General features: G+C 41.0%; 1 protein-coding gene across 6 annotated transcripts; it reads right to left on the bottom strand.

Moving 5' to 3' along the window:
* Nucleotides 1-1,108: 1,108 nt before the first annotated feature.
* On the bottom strand, nt 1,109-19,177 carry pdcd4a (programmed cell death 4a). 6 transcript variants are annotated; one of them, XM_026911080.3, is made up of 12 exons: nt 18,890-19,177; nt 18,353-18,417; nt 8,444-8,737; nt 8,071-8,168; nt 7,882-7,995; nt 7,115-7,339; nt 6,899-6,996; nt 6,622-6,736; nt 5,432-5,539; nt 4,612-4,722; nt 3,540-3,679; nt 1,109-1,540 (listed from the first exon to the last, which is right to left on the bottom strand). In XM_026911080.3, exons 2-12 carry the CDS (start codon nt 18,396-18,398, stop codon nt 1,486-1,488), a joined length of 1,404 nt encoding a protein of 467 aa, XP_026766881.1. In that variant the 5' UTR covers nt 18,399-18,417; nt 18,890-19,177; the 3' UTR covers nt 1,109-1,485. The 6 variants fall into 6 exon arrangements, with proteins under 6 accessions (XP_026766881.1, XP_026766880.1, XP_053088602.1 ...); XM_026911079.3 differs by lacking the exon at nt 18,890-19,177 and adding an exon at nt 18,496-18,798; XM_053232627.1 differs by lacking the exon at nt 18,890-19,177 and adding an exon at nt 18,496-18,798 and having other exon boundaries at nt 18,353-18,402.
* Nucleotides 19,178-21,281: the final 2,104 nt, after the last annotated feature.

Genomic DNA, 21,281 nt, shown 5'->3' with positions numbered 1-21,281 from the left:
CCGGTGAACATCCAAGGAATGGACATTGAGATAGTGGACTCATAAGTACCTGGGTGTTCACCTCAACAATAAAATGGACTGGACAGACATCTCCACTGCACTCTACAACAAAGGACAGAGCAGACTGTACCTGCTGAGGAGACTTAGGTTTTTTGGAGTGCAGGGAGCACTTCTTAAGACTTTTTTGACTCTTTGGTGGCATCTGCTACCTTTTATGGGGTTTTCTGTTGGGGTAGTGGCATCTCTGCTGCAGACAGGGAGAGACTGGATAAAATCATAAGGAGGGCCAGCTCTGTTGTGGGATGCACTCTTGACCCAGTGCAGGTGGTGGGAGAAAGGAGGATGATGGCCAAGCTATCACGTATGCTGGAGAACGACTCCCACCCCATGCATGTGACTCTGGAGTCACTGGGCAGCTCCTTTAGTGACAGGCTGCTCCACCCAAATGTGTGAAGGAGCGATATCACAGGTCCTTCCTATATTTACATTTACAGTATTTGGCAGACACCCTTATCCACTTACATTTATCTCATTTATACAACTGAGCAGTTGAGGGTTAAGGGGCTTGGTCAGGGGCCCAGCAGTGGCAGCTTGGTGGTGCTGGGGATTGAACTCATGACCTTCTGATAAGTAGTCCAACATCTTAACCACTGAGCTGCCACTTCCCTTCCTCCCTGCTGCTGTGAGACTGTACAACCAGCACTGCTCTCAGCAGACCCCACCACTTAACTGGACAATAAATCTTTGGTAACCCCCATCTCATGGGAACAGTGCAATAATGCAGGGGCCCAGCAGTTAACACAAACAAAGTTAAAAAAACACAAACACACCTGTTGTGTGTTTGTGTTTTTGTGCATTCTTGGTGCGTCTCTTTTACACTTATATTTTTTAAATTTTTTATATCTTTATATCTGCTGCTGTAACAATGCAAATTTCCCCATTTTGACGAATAAAAGGATTATCTTATCTTAAATAAAACTGAATTTAATTGAATCACCTGCTGAACTGCTGCCCCCCGCTGGCAAGCATGTGAACACACACACAGTTTATCTTAATATGGATTATAAAATCTTTCTAAATCTACTGATTTAATCCAAAACACAAAAGAGAAAATGCAGAAAATCTTTATTTTTTTCTTTGTAATACACAGTGTGAAAATGTGTGAATTTAATGCCAAGGCCAAAAAAGCTTTCACTCTGCATGCACACATACACACCCACACACAGTGCAACATGCCTGAGTAAAAGCTCAATAATTACTCAATAATAACTTCAGATGGGGAAAAAAAAAAAAAACTGTCTGAGAGTGTGTGAATGTATTAGTATGTAAGCACAGCTGTGTATCTTTAAGTGCTTCATTTTTTTTTTTTTTTTTACATGCAAATTAACTGTGACCAAATTCAACTCTGCCTAAATCCTTACATCACCACTTAAAACTCAAACTTGGTGTGGGTGTGTGTGTGTGTTCGTTCTCTCCGCTCCATCTTCAGCTTTTAATGATCCCTCCATCTCCTTCACTCACAAACCGCTTTCTCCCCCTGCTGGACAAATAAATCAGTGTTACATAATGACATCCACTCGCCTTTGCTCACTTCAACAAATCACTATAAAATACACATCATTTAGGGCACTCCAGTGTGCACTTACAGTGTTTATAAGAACAAACTGTTTAAATGGGAACACACAAACCAGAATGCATACACGCGCATATATATATCACACACACACACACACACACACATGATCATCTCACGATCATCTCATTAGAATGGCACCTGTCAAGAAGTAGGATTTACTAGGGAGCAAGTGAAGTCAGTTCTCGAAGTTGATGTGTTGGAAGAAGGAAAAATGGGCAAGCGTAAGGATCTGAGCGACTTTGACAAGGGCCACACTGTGATGTCTAGATGACTGGGTCAGAGCATCGCCAGAACAGCAGGTCTTGTGGGGTGTTCCCAGTGTGCAGTGGTTAGTACCTACCAAAAGTGGTCCAAGGAAGGACATTCGGTGAACCAGTGACAGGGTCATGGACGCCCAAGACTCACTGATGCACGTGGGGAGCGAAGGCCCGTCTGGTCCGATCCCACAGAAGCGCTACTGTAGGACAATTTGATGAATGAGATAATGTTCGCTATGATAGAAAGGTGTCAGAACACACAGTGCAGTGCAGCTTGCGGCGTATGGAGCTGCGTAGCTGCAGAGCGGTCAGAGAGCCCATGCTGACCCTGTCCACTGCCAAAAGCTCCTACAATGGGCACGAGAGCATCAGAACTGGACCATGGAGCAATGGAAGAAGGTGGCCTGGTCTGATGAATCACATCATGTGGAAGGCTGTGTGTGTGCGCGTCGCTTACCTGGGGAAGAGATGGCACCAGGATGCACTATGGGAAGAAGGCAAGCCGGTGGAGGCAGTGTGATGCTCTGGGTAATGTTCTGCTGGGAAACCTTGGGTCTTTCATGTGGAGATTATTTGACACGTACCACCTACCTAAACATTGTTGCAGACCAAGTACACCCCTTCAGGCAACTGTGTTCCCTAATGGAAGTGGCCTCTTTCAGCAGGATGATGTTCCCTGACACACTGCAAAAAATTGTTCAGAAATGGTTTGAGGAACATGACAGAGTTCAAGGTGTTGACTTGGCCTCCAAATTCCCCAGATCTCAATCCGATCTAGCATCTTTGGGACGTGCTGGACAAACAAGTCTGATCCATGGAGGCTGCACCTCGCAACTTACAGGACTTAAATGCACTGCTGCTAAAGACTTGGTGCCAGAAACCACACACAACTTCAGATGTCTTGTGGAGTCCATGCCTCGACGAATCAGAGCTGTTTTAGCGGCACAAGGAGAACCTACACAATATTAGACAGGTGGTTTTAATATTATGGCTGATCAGTGTACGTACACACACACACACAAAAAAAAAAAACTCTGGTTACCAGGCTAACATATGGGCATTTTACAGAATATGTGTGAGCATTTACAATGCACAAAACTAATAAAAGTGTATTGCCCTCGATAACACAGTGGAACAAGGTCTCTATAAAAGGTGTATAAATTTCAATTTGTACTGCTGTCAAATGGCACTATACAAATCCAAAATAACACTTTCCTACTCATCAGAAATTTCCTAATAGATTCATTCTATTTCTTCAGAACCCACCTGAGAACTGGATTTGTTCTGCTGGATTGGAATTGAGCTGCATGTTAATGCAAAACTGTGGTGGCATATAGTTGATCTAATCATGTTTACTTGAATCATGTTTACGCTGGGGCAGAGCTTACAGAAAAACTGAGGCACTAAGCTGTGGTTGGGCTCTGCATTACTGCATCATTTTATTCCACACAGTATTTTATGTAAGGTTTCTGAAAGTTTACACTCACTACTCTCAGTGTATCATTTAGTACTTAACAACCCAAGGCACCCTCAGTATGAAGTTTACCTGCTGTGACTCGAGTGCCAATATTTTAACCAATCATGTCCTGAGTCACAGGCACTGCGGGTGAACACAGCTGCCTATCAAATATGTAACTGAGGAATACCTGGAGGGGCAGGCATCTCTGAGCTGCTTGGTGATGACAGACTGCTGATGACAAACATCCACAAACGTCTCCATGATGGAGTGAGCATGAGGAACATCCAGGCTGATCTCCGGGAGCTCATCATACACACGCTGGAAGCCCTACACACACACACACACACACAGAGTTTACAATGTAAAGTTCTAAATCTAATTTACTCAAACAGCTATAACTCATGAGTGCTTATGTGGATTCACACAAAGTTTGAAAGGCATATACATTACAAGATTCTGACGTCATCTGCAGTTTGGGGCATGGTCATCCAAAGTGGGTGGGGGTAAGGTCAGATATCTGTTTCTCAGGAACCATAAATCCAATCGAGCTGAAATATGGTTTGATGCATCTATGTGCTAATCTCTAAGTGGATTTAGATAACCTAACTCGAAACTTGAATGGTAGGTTCGGGTAGGGACCCTCTATTATCTCATAGAAGCTCTCTCAAATTGGCCATTATTGTTGACAGATTTAAAATTTTGCCTTTAAATGGTAACGTTATGATAGGTTTAATTGTTTATTAAGTTTAATTCTTGTGATTGTGATTCCATGTATCTGGGTGCTACAGGACAGTATGCATACTTTTGTGTACTAGTTCTGGGATTTTTGGCCTATCTTCACAATTGTGGTGTCAAACTACTCTGCAGTATAACCTCAACGATTATCAAAAACATGTTGACATTTGTAAACCTATACAATCAGTTCCAAGGAGATGAAGCTAGATTACTCAAATAGCTGTAATTCATGACTGGTGATATGAATTTGAAAAACTTGAAAAACCATGTTCAGTACATAGATATAAGGACATCCAATTAAGCTGAACTTGATCTGCTAATCTAACTATATTTGTAGCCATCATGGAATTCAGTGGAAATTTCACACAGATAGCTTTGAGTTATCGCCACAAAACTTGAGAAGTATGTTAATGCATGTTTTTCTTTATTATTCTATGTATCTTGGCAAGAACTGGCCACTCAGGGCAGTATTTGTGAGTGCTTGGACCGTGTAGATCGCCACATGCAGCTATATTTAGCATTACCCGGTTCATCTGGTCCAGTGTGATGAGTCCAGACTTCCAAAATGACTGCAGCAGTATCACCATCGACTGAATTGCTGCATCTCCATTAGACTCCAACACCATCAACACCGCCTACACACACACACAATAATAACGCCTATACAATAAACTTTACACCATCAGGAAGTCATTATCTCAGGTGTATTCCAACATGGTGGCTCCCGTGAGTCGCACAAATGGCTCACAGCTTCACATTCTCACACAGGACAAACAATAATAATATTTACAAAAACCTCAAGGCTAAAAGTAGCTTCTAACTGTCAGATTTAGGAGAATATATTGACAATTAGGCTAAACAAAACCAACCTTTACGAAGGATTTTAGGTCTCCATAAACCAAAGACTCATGTCATTGTGACTGAATCACTAACATTAAAGATATTACTAATGATACAATAAAGTTCATGTGATTGAAATATTTCATAATAATAATACCAGGCTTTAATAAGATCTCGAGAATTACAGACACTGTAGCCTTAACAAGGAGGCAACCAGTTACACAGCACAGGCAAACCCCAAATATCTGCAACTTTCACAAACAGGAAGTGTTCCCTCCAGATTCACATGATCCGACATCAACCTGTTTATATTCATACAATCACTAAATCAGGCGATGTCTGGAGTTCAGTGTGGAGTTTGTCTGGAGTCTCTGACTGTCATTACAGTGAGCTCAGGACTCAAAAGATTTTAACAAGTAACATTTACAAATTTATCATGGTAAAAATACACATTTTATTAAAATGAATCCAGATTCATAACAAATCACTCTAAAGTGTGTATACCTCATAGACCAGTTCGTGGTGGAAGTGTGGAACCTCGAGGTCGCGCAGACAATGTTCCGCCTCCAACAGCTCACCTGAGACCAGGTACTCCTTTAAAAGCAGATTCATCTACCCCCCCCCACACACACACACACACACAGTGTAATAACTAAATAATAAACTCTTATTAGAAATGTTTGTAGCTTTTTTACTTTACAGGTATGTCTAAGTGCAGACTGGAATGAGTGTGCAGGTAATCCAACACACTCTGCAGTGGTATTATCTGGCACGCATGCACACGCACACGCATGCACGCACACACGCGAATATGTACTTAAAGCCTTTAAACTGGCAGTTATCAAACCACTGATCAAAATACCCAACCCTGACCCCCGTCAGCTGTCTAACTATAGGCCAATATCAAACCTCCCCTTTATATCCAAGATCCTAGAAAAGTGTGTAGCACAGCAGTTAAGCTCATGCCTACATAGGAATAACATTCATGAACATGCATATCATTGTGCTGTCACATTTCAGTCAGCAATTAGGCCTCATCAAAGTACTGAGACAGCATCGCTTAAAGTAGTAAATGACAAAACATTGGCCTCTAATCAGGGTTGCGTCTCTCTGCTTGTGTTGCTCAATGTCAGTTCAGCTTCTGATACCATAGGTCATAATCTTCTAGACAGACTAGAAAATGTTGTTGGAGTTAAGAGAATGGCTGTTTCTTGGCTCAGGTCTTATGTGACTGATCGGTTTGTAGATGTAAATGGTACTTCTCTATGCATACTAAAGTAAAGTTTGGTGTTTCACAAGGCTCTGTTCTAGGCCCATTGCTCTTCTCTCTATGTACGCCACCTCTGCGTAAAATTCTTCATAAACATTAGCTTCCACTGTTATGCTGATGACACACGATTAATTGCTTCAGCAAAGCCAGATGACAGACACTGACATAATTAAGTTGTGGAATGTGTTAAAGGACATTAGCCACTGGATGCTGCCTAACCTCCTCCTACTTAATTCTTACAAGACAGAGATAAGTCTACTAGGACTATTATCACGTCACTCTGGATGGCCTTTCAGTTATGTCATGTGAAGCAGTGAAAGATCTCTGTGCGATTATTGACTCCAGTTTTCAACTTAGAAATTTTGCTAAGATATGAAATATATATAAAAAAATTATATGAAGTTGCAGCCATGCCCCCTCATACCTCTTTGATAAGGAGTTTGACAGGTCTCTGGCCACCACCCACTCCCCACACGTTATCCAATCGCACAGTCTCTCGCTTCATGGACAGCAAGACTGATGCTCGGTCCAGAGCTGCCCTGAAACACATACAACATGCATTTCCCATAATGCACCAGTTTTCTCTGATGCATCCTAATCCCCATCCTACAATGTGTATGTAAAGGTATTAATACTACACTGTGTTTAACATGTACTACCCACAATGCATTAGTCCTCTGTACAGAAACACAGATCCATACCGAGCATGCTCACAGTCCACTTTTCCTTTGTACTGGTCCAGGAAGTCCATGGGCAGGGCGTGGTCAGCGATGGCTCGGGCAATAAACTGTCCCAGCATCTGAGGGGGTGGGAAACAGCATGAGCTCAACATACTTATCAATCAGGTGTATCCAGGATGAGCTCAGATAGCTGTATAAGCGTATGTGCAAGTGTGAGCATCTGTGGGTGAGTGTTACCTGAGGAGCGTCAGGTGTGTCCAAGATGAGCTCAGGCAGCTGTGTGAGTGTGTGGTTGAAGGCAGTCGTCATGTCACCCTCATTCAGGACTTGTTTTGCAATGAGGTCAGACAGCAGGCGGGACGTGAGCTCACGCTGACTGGCTTTACACTCCAGAGACAAACACACAGCCAGAGATGGGAACACACACTGTCGCGGTCCCAGGTTCAGGTCTTTCAGGAGCATCTAACACACAGATATTGCTGTGAATACGCCTGCACTACATGCTCCATACGCCTGCACTTCGCCATACACCGCGTACGCCTGCACTAGGCCTGTATGCCTATACCTCACTACACACCCAGTACAGCTGCACTATAGGCCCTGTATGCTTGCATGATATGCCCCAAACACCTATACTCCATTACATAGCCCATATGCCTGCCCTGCAGTACACTCCACAAGTCTCAAATTAAACTCCAGGTCTTTATGTTACTAAACCATGGTTAAACCTTCATGGGAACTAAAGGAGAATTTCTCATACAGATCCAGATCCTTCAGGAGTATCTTACACTCACACCTGGGTTTCACTGTAAACTATACAACTATAGTACACGCCCCATTACAGAGAATTTCTCACAGTTAGACACTGGCAGTGGCGCAGTCTTCTCACGGTGCGTCAGCCTTTCAATAAAATATAAAGCACAGCATCCTCCAGTGGCCCCAACCACTGCTACATATAATTGTGTGTGTGTCTATGTGGGTGTGAACGTGTGTGTTAATCTCACCTCCACCTCTTTAGTGTCTCCATGTTCAAAGTACTCCTGTATGATGGGGTTCATGACCTTCTCCAGCTCTCCTTCTTCCAGCTCAGGAACCACTGTGGCATATACTGTGTCCCCCTACACACACACAGAGATCACTTATAAATGCAAGGTCTTGATAAATAATGCTAGGCAGGTGTGTGTTCCACTCACCTGTGCAGACTCATCATAGTTTGGATCTTTACAGTCTGGTTCTTCCATCTCGTACACCAAACCAGCAGCTCCCCACACACCCTTTCCCCCAGCGCCACCTACACACTCGCACACATGCATGCATGTACACAGAGACACACACACACACACCCTTTGAAGTGCAGTGACATATCATAGGTTTAAAACACACCCATAGTGTGACCTGACATTAAAATTCACCTGCACGACTTTTTAGACTTCCTAGATTCTCCACGGAGATTTATTGCAACCAATTATCTGCACTGATCTCTATGACATCACAAATTTACATAAAACAGAAAGCTCTACAAGTGCGTGCATGTGTATGTATGTCAGCATTAGCAAGGTCACTTACCTTTCTTGGGCAGTCCTCGTCCTTTTCCCATGCGAGACTTCCTGTCGTGTGTTTGCGTTTTTCCTTTAGGGCTGTGAGGGTCAGGCACATCCCCGGTCACACATTCAGACAGAGAATCGCGGGTGGAGTCACGTGATGATGACGACTTCCTGAGACGACGTTTAGCCTTTGCTTTGAGCCGGGCCTCATGAAGAGCCTTTTCCTGTGGAGTCCAGTTCCCATTCACCTCACTGTCAATCAGCTCCTCATCATACACTGACTCCGCCTCCTCATCTGCCCCCACTGAGAACACACCTGTCAACCCCCACCACACACACACACACACACACACACACACACACACACACACACACACACACACACCCACACACCCACACACCCAGGCTCAGTGCATTTCAGCAGTGAAATATAGGTGCAAATTATTTCCACTAATTCAGGCTGGCGCTTCAATTGAAGTGTTAATCTTTGACCAGTTGATAACATCAGTTATAAGAGATACAAATTCAAGAGAAATTCAAATACAAGAGAGACTTCAAGTTATAACTCTAATGATGCTCATACTCAAGTTCCTTTTAACACATTTAACACTGCTTGACTTTATAGTACACAGTTGTAGAAGAGAAATGATTTATAATCGCACTATCTGGTGTCATCCAGATGAGGATGGGTTCCCTTTTGGGTCTGGTTCCTCTCAAGGTTTCTTCCTCTTGCCACCTTCACCTCTGGCTTGCTCATTAGCGATCAATTTAAATTTTATATCCAGACTGTAAAGCTGCTTTGCGACAATGTCCATTGCTAAAAGCACTATAAAAATAAAATTAAATTACTAACATTTAGATTAAATACAGAAAATATTTTCACACTACCCCAGTCTGAATCTATCTCAGATCATTACCTCATCTCATTTAAAATGTGTTTTAATCATAATGTATTCACTTCACCACGCTACCACATCAAACATACAGTAACATCAGCTACAGGACATAGTTTTAGCGATTATCGCTAAAACTGAGTTATCGATCAGGAAACTGAATGCTTAGAGTCAACTTTCCACCACACTCTAGATAATGTAGCCTCACTTAAAAATAATTAGAGAGAAAAAGCTGCACTCTGATATAACGATCACGTACACACCTTAAAACAGACCACTCGAAAATCAGAACGCAAATGGCATCAAACTAAACCGGTAGTATTCCAAATTGCACGGAAGGAGAGCCATCTTAGCTATAGAAACTCTCTTCACTCATGCCGACAAGAAAAAAAAAAAAAAACCCAGTGGAGTCACAGCACCTGAAAAATCTAAAATATGGAGAGAAATTACAGAAGTGAAGTTGGTGTCAACCATCCACACACACACACGCATGCACCTGCACACACATGCAGTATTCAGTCATATTGCTGGAGAACTCTCACGTCGTTCTGCTTTCAGTGTGTCACTTTTTTTTTTTTGTTGAGACAAATGCGTTTTTTCTGCCCACCGTTTAACTTGAATAAACACATACGCCACAGTGTGATATGTTAGAGAAGACGTTTAGCGCTGAATGTGCAAACACAGATAAGAGCTGATAAAGTGCATTTGTCTTAAACATGACCGTTTATTTCTGTGCTGAGAAAAAAAGCAGATGTTACAGACATTAAATTCACACCAACGTCTGCACAGCCATTTGCAACTCAGCATACACAGCTGCTTCATCATATTATTATTAGTATTAAAATTAAATTAAAATTTTCTTCATGTATATACCATCTTTATTATTATTTTATAATAATAATTACTATTATTAAAACAAAATCCTAGTGATACAATTTCAACAAACAAAATAATATTTATTCATTATTCCTAAGTCGCAGTGATTTTCAGTGGTTCTTTGATGTGTAAATAAGTAAATTCTAGTGTGGTTCATGTGACAGCTCCTAAACTATTTGCCTCTGCTTGTAACAGGGCCAAAATTTTAAGGGAACTGGATGTCTAGCTGCGGAAATATGTTTTATCCATAGAAGAGAACCACAGATTACATTCTTTACATGAGTAATTGAATCAAATCTATTTGGAAGAATCTAAGGCAGCCTTTATTAAGTCTAGAACCAAATGGCTGGAGTTTGGAGAAAAGAATTCTGCCTATATTTATACTCTAGAAAAGAAAGGAGACAAATTGAAAAAGATATTTACTTTGCTTATTGAGATTATCTGCATCTCTGATGAGAAACATATTTCTTCCTATGTGTCTAAATTCTACAAGAATTTATACAGCTCTTCTTCTGATATTGTTTAATTTAAAAAATGTTTTGATAAAACTCAGGAGTTTATCCATATCACAATTATGGAAATTGTAAAATCTGTGTTGCCCCACTAACTATGGCAGAACTGGAGGGTGTATTAAAGAAGACTCCTTCAAATAAGGCACCAGGGACAGATGGGCTCCCCTTCAAATTTTATAAAATATTTCGGAATATAATTTTAAAAAATTAATTTCAGACGTTTTTATGGAATATATTAATCAATGGGAATTTACTGTGTCTATGAAGCAATGTCTCATAACCTTAATCCCCGAACCAGACAAAAATCTATTACTTCTTGATTATTGGCATCCAATAACTTTATTAAATTCTGACTAAAAGTCACATGCATCAGTTTATTCTAACAGGCTTAGGCTTTGTATACAAGAAATAATCGCAAATACACAATCAGGTTTTATGAAGGGACGTCATATTTCAAACAATATTTGCCTTATCTTGGATATGTCAGACTATTCAGATCTCAGTCAGCATGCTCTTATTCTTTTTGCTTTTTTTAAAGACTTTTATAAAGCCTTTGATTCAGTGGAGCATGGATCTATTTATGTGGCACCTAAACGTTTTGGATTTGGGGAAAAGTTTATTCAAGTTAGAAACACTTTATAAAAATATTAACAGCAGTGTAGTCAGTAGGAAATGACCAGGTTGTCCCATCTCAGCTTATTTGTTTTCAGTAGTCACAGAACTCCGGAATTTGTGACTTACTGTTCTGACATAGACGCTATTAAGATTGGAAGATTGGTGATATTATTATTTTATCAGTCAGTTGGCTGATTTTTGAAGAATAGTGCTCAAGTGCCCATTATTTTAGAACATCATCAGGTATTTAAAAAAAATAAATAAATAAAAAAATAAAATAAAAAATCACTTAAGTATTTGGGAATCAAATCAAAAAATTTCCCCCTAAAATATACAGTTAGCTATTATATTTAAATTCATTTGGCAAAATAAAGTAGATTATATTAAAAGAATAACATTTATATGGAAATACACTCAGGGTGGATTCAGTGTTATAGACTTCCCTTCATTAAATGTTTTTAAAAGAAATTGGCTCAAGCAATATTTAAAAAAAAAAAAAAAAAAAGAGCATCTTCAGAGGTTCTATGCATGTAATATGGAGTTTAAATGATGTGGTCTTAGGTTTCTACTTTTGTGGAATTTGTATATTTGTAGAAAGCTACCTATTATAAGCTATCACATTCACAAACACGCCTTGGAGTCATGAAAGCTAGCTTTTAAACAATTTCTCTCCACACTCCTGTACTATTTGGAATATTCAAGATATTTTTCAAAGTAAAAGAATATACATTAAGTCATGGATAGATATTGGGAATAATGGGCAGAACATTTTTAAAAGATTATGATAGAGTTATTCCAGGATCACTAGATCCTGGAATCCTGGTGTCTTACCTCAGGAGCTCCGCCAAGCTGACCTAAAAATTTCTCGATTTTTATATTAATCTAGTCCTATTTCTTAAACTTTGTATAGTATTTATAGTAGCTGATAGTATATTATAATATTCTCATTCGAAACGCTTTTTATAACACTAGTTTTATTTTATTTTGTTCTAGAACACCCGCTTCTAGCCGGTTAGCCCATTAGCATCGCTAGCCCGTTAGCACAGCTACCACAAGTTTGTTTACGCTTCTCACCGATTATTTCTGTTACACTACTGCTCTAAAACACCATGTCGGTTGTGTGTCTGCCTTTGAGTGCAGGTGAGGATACACCCGAGCTTCACTCGGTGGATCTGGAGTTGGAGGCCGTGGAGAAACAGATCCGCGACCTACAGGTGAAGCAGGCCCAGCTGCGACAACAGAAAGCCGCGCTGGAATCGTCCCGGACTGACGCTCACCTGTCCCAGGTAAATCCGCGGCGGGAAACAAACACTCCCAAAACCTCAACTCCGCGTACTTCTCTGTCCAGGCCTAGTGCACCAAGGACGCGGCCCGCCCAGGTTTCGTTCACTCCGGCGCCGGGGTACCACGGAGCCTGGATGCAGCAGCAGCGGAAGACACGAGCCAGGACCCGGGTGAGGACCTCTCCCCCTCCGCCGCCACCCGTTTTCAAGATCTCAACCAGGAACCGCTTCGCTCCACTTCGCTCCACTTCGCGAGTCGGAAAGCGACGCGGTGATCATCGGAGACTCCATCGTCCGGCACGTCCGTGCTACCACGGCTAAAGGTAAGGTGCGCATTCGCTGTTTTCCTGGTGCTCGTGTTCTTGACGTCGCTGCACAGGTACCCGCGATACTGAATGGGAAGAACAGCGGAGCTGTGGTCCTCCATGCTGGCACGAACGACACCAGGCTGAGGCAGACGGAGATCCTGAAGAAGGACTTCAGAAGCCTGATTGAGAAGGTACGCAGCACATCGCCCACGACGAGGATCATCGTGTCAGGACCGCTTCCCAAGTTCCAGCGAGGAATTGAGAGGTTCAGTAGGCTATTTGCTTTTAATGAATGGTTACAGTCATGGTGTCAAGACCAGAAATTACCCTTTATTGATAACTGGAATATTTTCTGGGAGCGTCCTAGGCTCTACCACACTGACGGCCTGCACCCAAGCAGAGCTGGAGCAGCGGTCCTCTCGGACAACATCTCTAGGACACTACGCACCATCTGACTGGTAAGCCATACCTTAGATTACAATTATAATGGCCACTGTCCAACTCACCAGACTGATACAATTGGCTTAACCCAACCGTCTGCTAGCCGCCTAGAGTCGTCACCTAGGGTACATAGCATTGAGACTGTGTCTGTTCCCCGTGCTGTATTAAAATTAAGAAAGAATAAAGTCTGTTTTAGCAATTTAATAAACATACCTACATTAGATAATAATACTGAGAGTGCAGCCTGCACCTCTACTCTAAAGCTAGGTTTGCTAAATATCAGATCTCTTGAGTCTAAAACGCTCTTAGTTAATGAACTGATCACGGACCAGGAGTATGACGCGTTATGTTTAACAGAAACGTGGATTAGGCAGAACAAATATGTTGCATTAAATGAAGCTAGTCCGCCCGCTTATAGCTACATACATCAGCCTTGTTTAACCGGTAGAGGAGGAGGCGTCGCAGTTATTCATAAGGATAATCTGACCATCGTACAGAAACTAGGACAAAACTTTAATTCATTTGAAGCACTTTATAGTAACATAAGTGCAGTCGCTAATGATAAGTCATCACAGTCCCTTCCGTTAGTTATTATCTACAGACCCCCAGGACCGTACTCTGAATTTCTTAGTGAATTTACAGATTTCCTATCAAACCTAGTTGTTTCTGTGGACCGAGCGTTAATTGCCGGAGACTTTAACATTCATTTTGAGAATATAGGCAACCCGCTGAAGATAGCGTTTACATCCATACTTGACTCATTGGGAGTCAATCAGTGTGTTGTAGGATCCACACATAAAGCAGGTCATACGTTAGACTTAATATTATCTTTTGGAGTTAATATAACAGATATAGTAATAATCCCGCAGTCTGAGGCAATATCAGATCACAGTCTGATTTCGTTTTGTGTGCGTCACAGTAGCATTGTACACACAGAACCGCGCTACCGATTTAGCCGTACAATAACACCTGCGACCGCGCAGAGCTTTATTAATCACCTACCAGAATTATCCGCTAGTATAGGGTCACCATCAGACCCTTTAGAACTCGAACAGGCGACAGAATTTTTAGAGTCGACATTCCGCTGTACCTTAGATAATGTAGCCCCACTTAGAAGAAAAACAATTAAAGATAAGAAACTCGCTCCGTGGTATAGTGACCACACCCGCTCTCTAAAACAGAACGCCCGAAAGCTAGAGCGTAAATGGCACCAGACCAAACTCCTAGCATTTAAAATAGCATGGAAAGACAGTATTTTAGCCTATAAAAAAGCTCTAAGGCAAGCTAGGTCCACTTACTTATCAACGCTTATAGAAAATAATAAAAGTAATCCTAAATTCTTATTTAACACCATAGCAGAATTAACTAGGAATAAGACATGGACAGAAATCTCCACAATAACAGCATACAAAAGTAACGATTTCATGAAATTCTTTGATAGCAAAATTGAAAACATTAGGCAGGAGATACAGGCCCAAAGTCCAAATTATACAATAGACTGGGAGGATAGACTAACCATAGATCAGAGCTTAGAAAGTTTTACTCCTCTTGAAGAGAATGATTTAATCTCGCTCATCTCTTCTGCTAAATCATCAACCTGTCTATTAGATCCGGTACCAACACGTCTTCTTAAGCAAATAGTTGGAACCGTAACTGTACCCCTGCTTAAAATAATTAACTCCTCACTGAGCAATGGGTACGTTCCAAAATCACTTAAATTAGCTGTTATTAAACCACTAGTGAAGAAACCAGACCTTGACCCTAACAACTTAACTAACTATAGGCCGATTTCAAACCTTCCCTTTCTATCTAAAATATTAGAGAAAGTAGTAGCGCAGCAGCTAATTTCATATCTACAAAGTAATAATATCTATGAACTTTATCAGTCAGGTTTCAGGCCCCACCACAGCACAGAGACAGCATTAGTCAAAGTAGTCAATGACTTGCTATTAGCCTCTGATCGGGGTTGCATTAGTCTATTAATTTTACTCGACCTTAGCGCAACGTTCGACACTATCGACCATAATATCCTTCTTCACAGACTGGAAAAGGTCGTAGGAATTAAGGGCTCAGCCCTCGACTGGTTTAGATCTTATTTAACCGACCGCTATCAGTTTGTAGATTTAAACGGTGACCACTCAGCACGTTATCGAGTAGAATATGGCGTTCCGCAGGGTTCAGTCTTAGGCCCACTGCTTTTCACGTTATACATGCTCCCTTTAGGTAACATAATCCGCAAACATAATATTAGCTTCCATTGTTATGCTGATGACACACAGTTATACGTCTCAGCTAGGCCAGATGAGAATAGCCAGTTAAAGAAAGTTGAGGCATGTGCGATAGACATAAGAGACTGGATGCTAAGCAACTTTCTCCTGCTAAACCCAGAAAAAACAGAGGTTCTGGTACTGGGACCACAAGCTGCTAGAAGTAAGTTTAGAGATCACACTGTTACTTTAGATGGTCTCTCTGTTTCAAGTAGTCTAACAGTAAAAGATCTCGGTGTGATTATAGACTCTAATCTCTCATTTGAGGCGCATGTAGATAATGTAAGCAGGTTAGCATTTTTCCACCTCAGAAATATTGCTAAGATTAGAAATATACTTTCACTAAGTGATGCTGAAAAACTAGTCCATGCATTTATCACGTCCAGATTAGATTACTGTAATGCTTTACTATCTGGATGCTCGTCTAGATGCATAAATAAGCTTCAGATAGTTCAGAACGCAGCAGCGAGGGTCCTTACTAGGACTAGGAAGTATGAGCATATCACGCCAGTCTTATCTACATTACACTGGCTCCCAGTAAGATTCCGCATCGATTTTAAAATATTACTCCTAACCTATAAAGCATTAAACGGTCTCGCTCCGCAGTATTTAAGCGATATGTTAGTACCTTACGTTCCGCCGTGCCTACTTCGCTCTAAGGATGCAGGCTGTCTATCAGTACCACGCATTGCCAAAACCACGGCAGGGGGCAGAGCTTTCTCTTACCAAGCCCCAAAATTATGGAATAGTCTCCCAGTTAATGTGCGTGAAGCAGACACGGTCTCAGTGTTTAAGTCGAGGTTGAAGACTTATTTATTTAACCTAGCATTTAGCGACTAGTGTTTTTATCAAAGGAGTAGATCTGGGGGACTCGTGGATGTTGAGTTTTATCTCCACACGGTGACTGTGAGTGTACCTAACCACTTTCCTTCTCCTTCTGCCGAGCTACACTCCTGAGCTGCCGGTGATCCAGACCTCCCCCCCCTTCACTCTGGACCAGATGAGCATCACTCCTGAGCTGCTGGTGATCCAGACCTCCCCCCCTTCACTCTGGACCAGATGAGCATCACTCCTGAGCTGCTGGTGATCCAGACCTCCCCCCCTTCACTCTGGACCTGTCCACCGGCAATGCTTCATACTGCCACGAAAACGCTTCAGCTGTTTTCCATGGACTACACCAACACACATTGTGCTCACACACACGCACACTACAGTGTAAACCCATATGAGGATGGGTTCTCTGTTGAGCCTGGTTCCTCTCAAGGTTTCTTCCTATCACCATCTCAGGGAGTTTTTCCTTGCCACCGTCGCCCTGCTTGCTCATCAGAGACGTCACACACACACTTCACTTTACTTTTGTTTGTGTAAAGCTGCTTTGAGACAATGACCTTTGTAAAAAGCGCTATACAAATAAGAATGAATTGAATTGAATTGAATTAAGAGCCTGCCACATAATTTTCTCCATTTACTAGATTGGTCATTAATGTACAGCAGACGAGTGGGGAACCTCCCCTCATCCAATATCCCCTCCTCACAAACACAATATTACTCATATCAGAAATGTTAGCATGTCAGATTAGCATCCCCCTAGGTCAGAGATTTTCTTACCCTGACATCCCATTTAAAAAATATTTATACTTATTGTAATAAATTATTTCTACTTAATAAGATCAAAGAAATACACTTGAAAATTTTACATAGTTTTTACCAATATAAGGCCTTACTGAACACTTTTATTGATGCTCCCATTAACTGCTCTTTCTGCTTAGATCAGCGGCAGTCTTTGGAACATTTGTGCTTTAAATGCGATTTGATTTCAGGTTTTTTTGGAGAGAAATTTTCCTCTTTCTCAACTTTTAACAGGCTTGTTTATTAATAACTGCATTGTAATGCTTTTATTTTGTAACACTGGATGCAGACATATGCTATAAAATTATCACTTTTAGGGAAATACTACTTCAAAAGTGTTCTGTGATCAAACGTAAACCCCAGATAAGAGATGTTTGTATAGACCTGGTATATATGAGACTCTCATAAAAATTTAAAACAACAAAAAAATCTCTATTTACTTCCCAAATTCTAACAACTATCTTATCTGCAAATTTTAATTTATTTATTTTTTTTAATTGTTTGGGTCCCCCCGTCCTCTTTTACTTGCTATAATAGTCTGTTGGATTTGAGATACTATATTCCATATATGCAGTTCTTCAATATTTAACTCTTAAAATGTGAAATAAAAAAAAATGCTACCTTTAAAAGTTAGCTTAGCACATATGCTAGCGCGCTAACGTGCCACCCCAAGCTCCCCGACTGCGCATGCGCTAGATTACAGTACACGCGTTACATTTAGTGCGCGTGCGTTGAAGTAGTGCGCATGCGTAGTGCACTTCGGTCGTGTTGTTTAGCTGAGAGCTAACAGGAAAGGGTTAAAGAAACACACCTACACGTGTCATTTTACAGACATTCATCAGAAATTATTAAAGATATACATCTATATTTATCTCACATTGCACTTTTAGTAACACAGCCTAACCATAATGACATTAATATTAGCCAACATTAGCTGTGTTAGCTTTACAAAAGGAGAGCACATGGCGGAGAAAGGAAGCGCGTGCATTAACCAGTGCAGGATAAACACACTGGTACAGGGTTTACTCGCTCATGTAGGACTGAGGGAGGATAAACACGGTGCAAAGGAGTGTGTGTGTGTGTGTGTGTGTGTGTAAACGCGCTTACCGTCGCGCTGAGCTGCGCAGTTCCACGCCTCCACCTCCGCTGCCATTTAACTGCAGATTTAAAGCCTGTTTACACACCGATAAAAAGCTGCAGTGATTTATTCAGAAACGTCGCCTGCTGAACTTTAATAACGCTGAATTCACCTCAACACTGAAATGCACAACTTCTGCTACTTTTGCCCAAAAATCAAAACAAATCCTCAGTTTTAAGGCAAAACAAAATGAACACGTGTCTGTAAATCCTCTGAGAGTTAATAACAATGTGATTTATCTCGGTAAAAACCTGCTGTCAAAGCCTTGGGGTGGTTTGTTTCTGCAGCTGAGGAGAAGTAAACACTCTGTTTATAACGCCACTATCAGGTCACGTGACCAGGCCACAGACGGGGGCGTGGCTTTCAGCCAATCAGATTTCAACAAGGGTTTAAAGGTCGCGCGACCCGTTTCTCTGCTTTTATGCTGCGTTAATGACAGCTGCTAACCCTAGCCCTACTTCCCACATCAACAGCCTTGTGGAGTGGGAAATAAAATGAACACTCACCGTAATCTGTCTAGTAAAACTGGAATCAAAGAGTTGTTTGGTTAGAGCTTAATTTATTTTTAAAGGGTATGTGATAATTCACCGTTAATAGCGCCGAAAATTACATTAAGAGCAGCTTGATCAAAAGATACCGCAGAAAGCGAATTAACGTTTCGATTATCAAAGTATCACCTAGCATTTAGCGATTTCAAATATAATCAGCAACTCAAAAGACTGCTTAAACCCCTTAAATTACGCCGTTATTTCTTGTTCTTCCTTTTTATTATGAGCGCCGCCATGTTGAAGTGACGTCACGGGGACGGGCTCAAGATGGTCTCGTGAACGGTCGTGGAATTTCAAGCAGAGAAACAGGGTTGGGAGGGTTACTTTAAAAATGTATTCCGTTACAGTTACAAATTACTTCATTCACTTCATTAATCCAAGTATCACAATATGAAAGTAACATTATCTGATTACTTTTGGATTACTTCAAGGTCACGTAAATAAAGTCAAAAGAAAAGCAATATGAACAACATCAGCAGCATCACAAAAGCATTTCAGAGAACAACTTTAGAGTTTCAGCTGAAGTTATGATGGAAATGAGAAGTGACAGTGGAGCACATTTCTGCAAGAACGGTGACCAATCCAAAATCTGATGATCGAAAATATTATTAATTTCATACTTTTGCCGCATGATCTTAGATAAGTGCGATCCAGAAAAAATCAAGTTCTTTGTACATTTTGTTCTTACACATTCAAATTTCATTAACTGATGTTAATAAGTACAAGGACAAAATGTCATTACCATCACACACACACACACACCATAAAAAAAAGTCTACACCATCTACATTAGGCTATTTCAAAATACATGTTGATCAAGGCCGTGATCTTTCTTCGTTTCATTGATCAAGCTTGGGGGATTAGCAGGAGTTCCCCTTACTGGCTTTGACAGCAGGCATCCCCTGTACCGGGAATAGATGGAATGGGGTGAATGGACGGAGCGGGGTGATCATGGGGGTGGAGTCATGTTCATTTCTACCAGAATACAGGACGTTCCCAGCTAAGTCAGCACAGCTGGCAGCTTCACCCACAGCTGTGATCCTGCAAACCAGGGAATATGAAAGCACTAACCAACACTAAATAATTTTAGCTAACATAGCTAACATGATTTCTGTGCTTCAATGCTTCTTTAAATTAAATGTCGAGTCCTTTGATAAAGACCGCGTCTTCACAGCAGGAAGGCATAACACTGTACCGTGATGATGTTGTTTCCATTTTCTCCTTTATAGACAAAATTTCCACAATTATAACGCATATTTATCAGTATTATCTATTATTATTATAAATATTTATCAGTATTATCTATTAGTATTATTATAAATATTTATTTATTAGTATTATCAACAAAGAGTGTCATTTAATGGCCCGTGATAGTTTAACACTGCTTAGAGCAACTTTTGGCGACTTTATTAAGGGGCTAACAGCACTTGATAATCACCTCGAAATTGATGGACAATGTTAAAGTTGGAAGACTCTACGGAAATGGGAACAGAATTTGCAAAAGAAAAAGGTGTATAAAAGATCTCCATTCTTATGCTTGCAAAGTGGTTGAAGGAGGTACTCGTGATTCCAATCCCAGTACTCCAATCAAACGTCCACTAAAGAAAGCTAAGAATGATGGAGGGAATGTACCATCTTTGCTTGAACTCCAAGAGAACATCATTCACATTTTGATGGCAAAAATCAACCAAAGAGCTGATCAAATTGACATGGCAGTTAAACAAAGTCACTCAATAACTGTTATCAAGACATTGCTGATTTAAATAAGGAATATACATGTTTTAAAATATAGTGCATTGAATCTCTAAATAAGATTACAGAAATGGAGCAGAAGATGATTGATGCAGAGCGGTACAACAGACGATGGAACCTGCAGCTTTACGGAACCTCTGAGGGATCAGAATGAGACATCAAAGCGGTTGTGAAAGAAATATGTTGAGAGGTCCTTCCAGAAACTGAGTGCAATTCTGTATTTTACAGGATGGGCAAACCTCAAGAGCTGAAGAACATTATCACACCGCGACCAGTGATCATCAGGTTTCTTTCACGGACAGCAATAGATTTGGTGTGGACTAATGCCAAAGTGAATGAGCATTTGGAAAGTAAACACCATTTTCTCCGTTTTAAAGAGGATCTGACCGCCACGTCAAGCATGCATTAAACTCTGGCCTCTCGTGGAAAAGGCACGGAACGATGGAAAGAAAGCATATTTTGTAAATAATAAGGCTTACAAACATAAGAAAGAAGTTTGCGTGGCTTAATGCTACAGTAATTGAATTGAATTTCCCTTAGAAATACTCAAACTACCTTGCTTTTGAGTAAGCAATGTGTAGGCTGTATAGGTAACAAG

This window comes from Pangasianodon hypophthalmus, chromosome 3 (assembly GCF_027358585.1).
Source record: "Pangasianodon hypophthalmus isolate fPanHyp1 chromosome 3, fPanHyp1.pri, whole genome shotgun sequence".
Classification (NCBI taxonomy): Eukaryota; Metazoa; Chordata; class Actinopteri; order Siluriformes; family Pangasiidae; genus Pangasianodon; species Pangasianodon hypophthalmus.
Note: the sequence above shows the minus strand (reverse complement) of the source record. Positions and strands in the feature narration are given on the sequence as shown.

Excerpts from the sequence above, each read along its gene's own strand:
- pdcd4a (XM_026911080.3), bottom strand. The coding sequence starts at position 18,398 with ATGGCAGCGGAGGTGGAGGCGTGGAACTGCGCAGCTCAGCGCGACG. Across the intron at positions 6,737-6,898 it reads GTGGACTGTGAGCATGCTCG|GGCAGCTCTGGACCGAGCAT; the intron begins GTATGGATCTGT and ends TATGTGTTTCAG. Across the intron at positions 1,541-3,539 it reads AGAGATGCCTGCCCCTCCAG|CAGGGGGAGAAAGCGGTTTG; the intron begins GTATTCCTCAGT and ends TTATTTGTCCAG.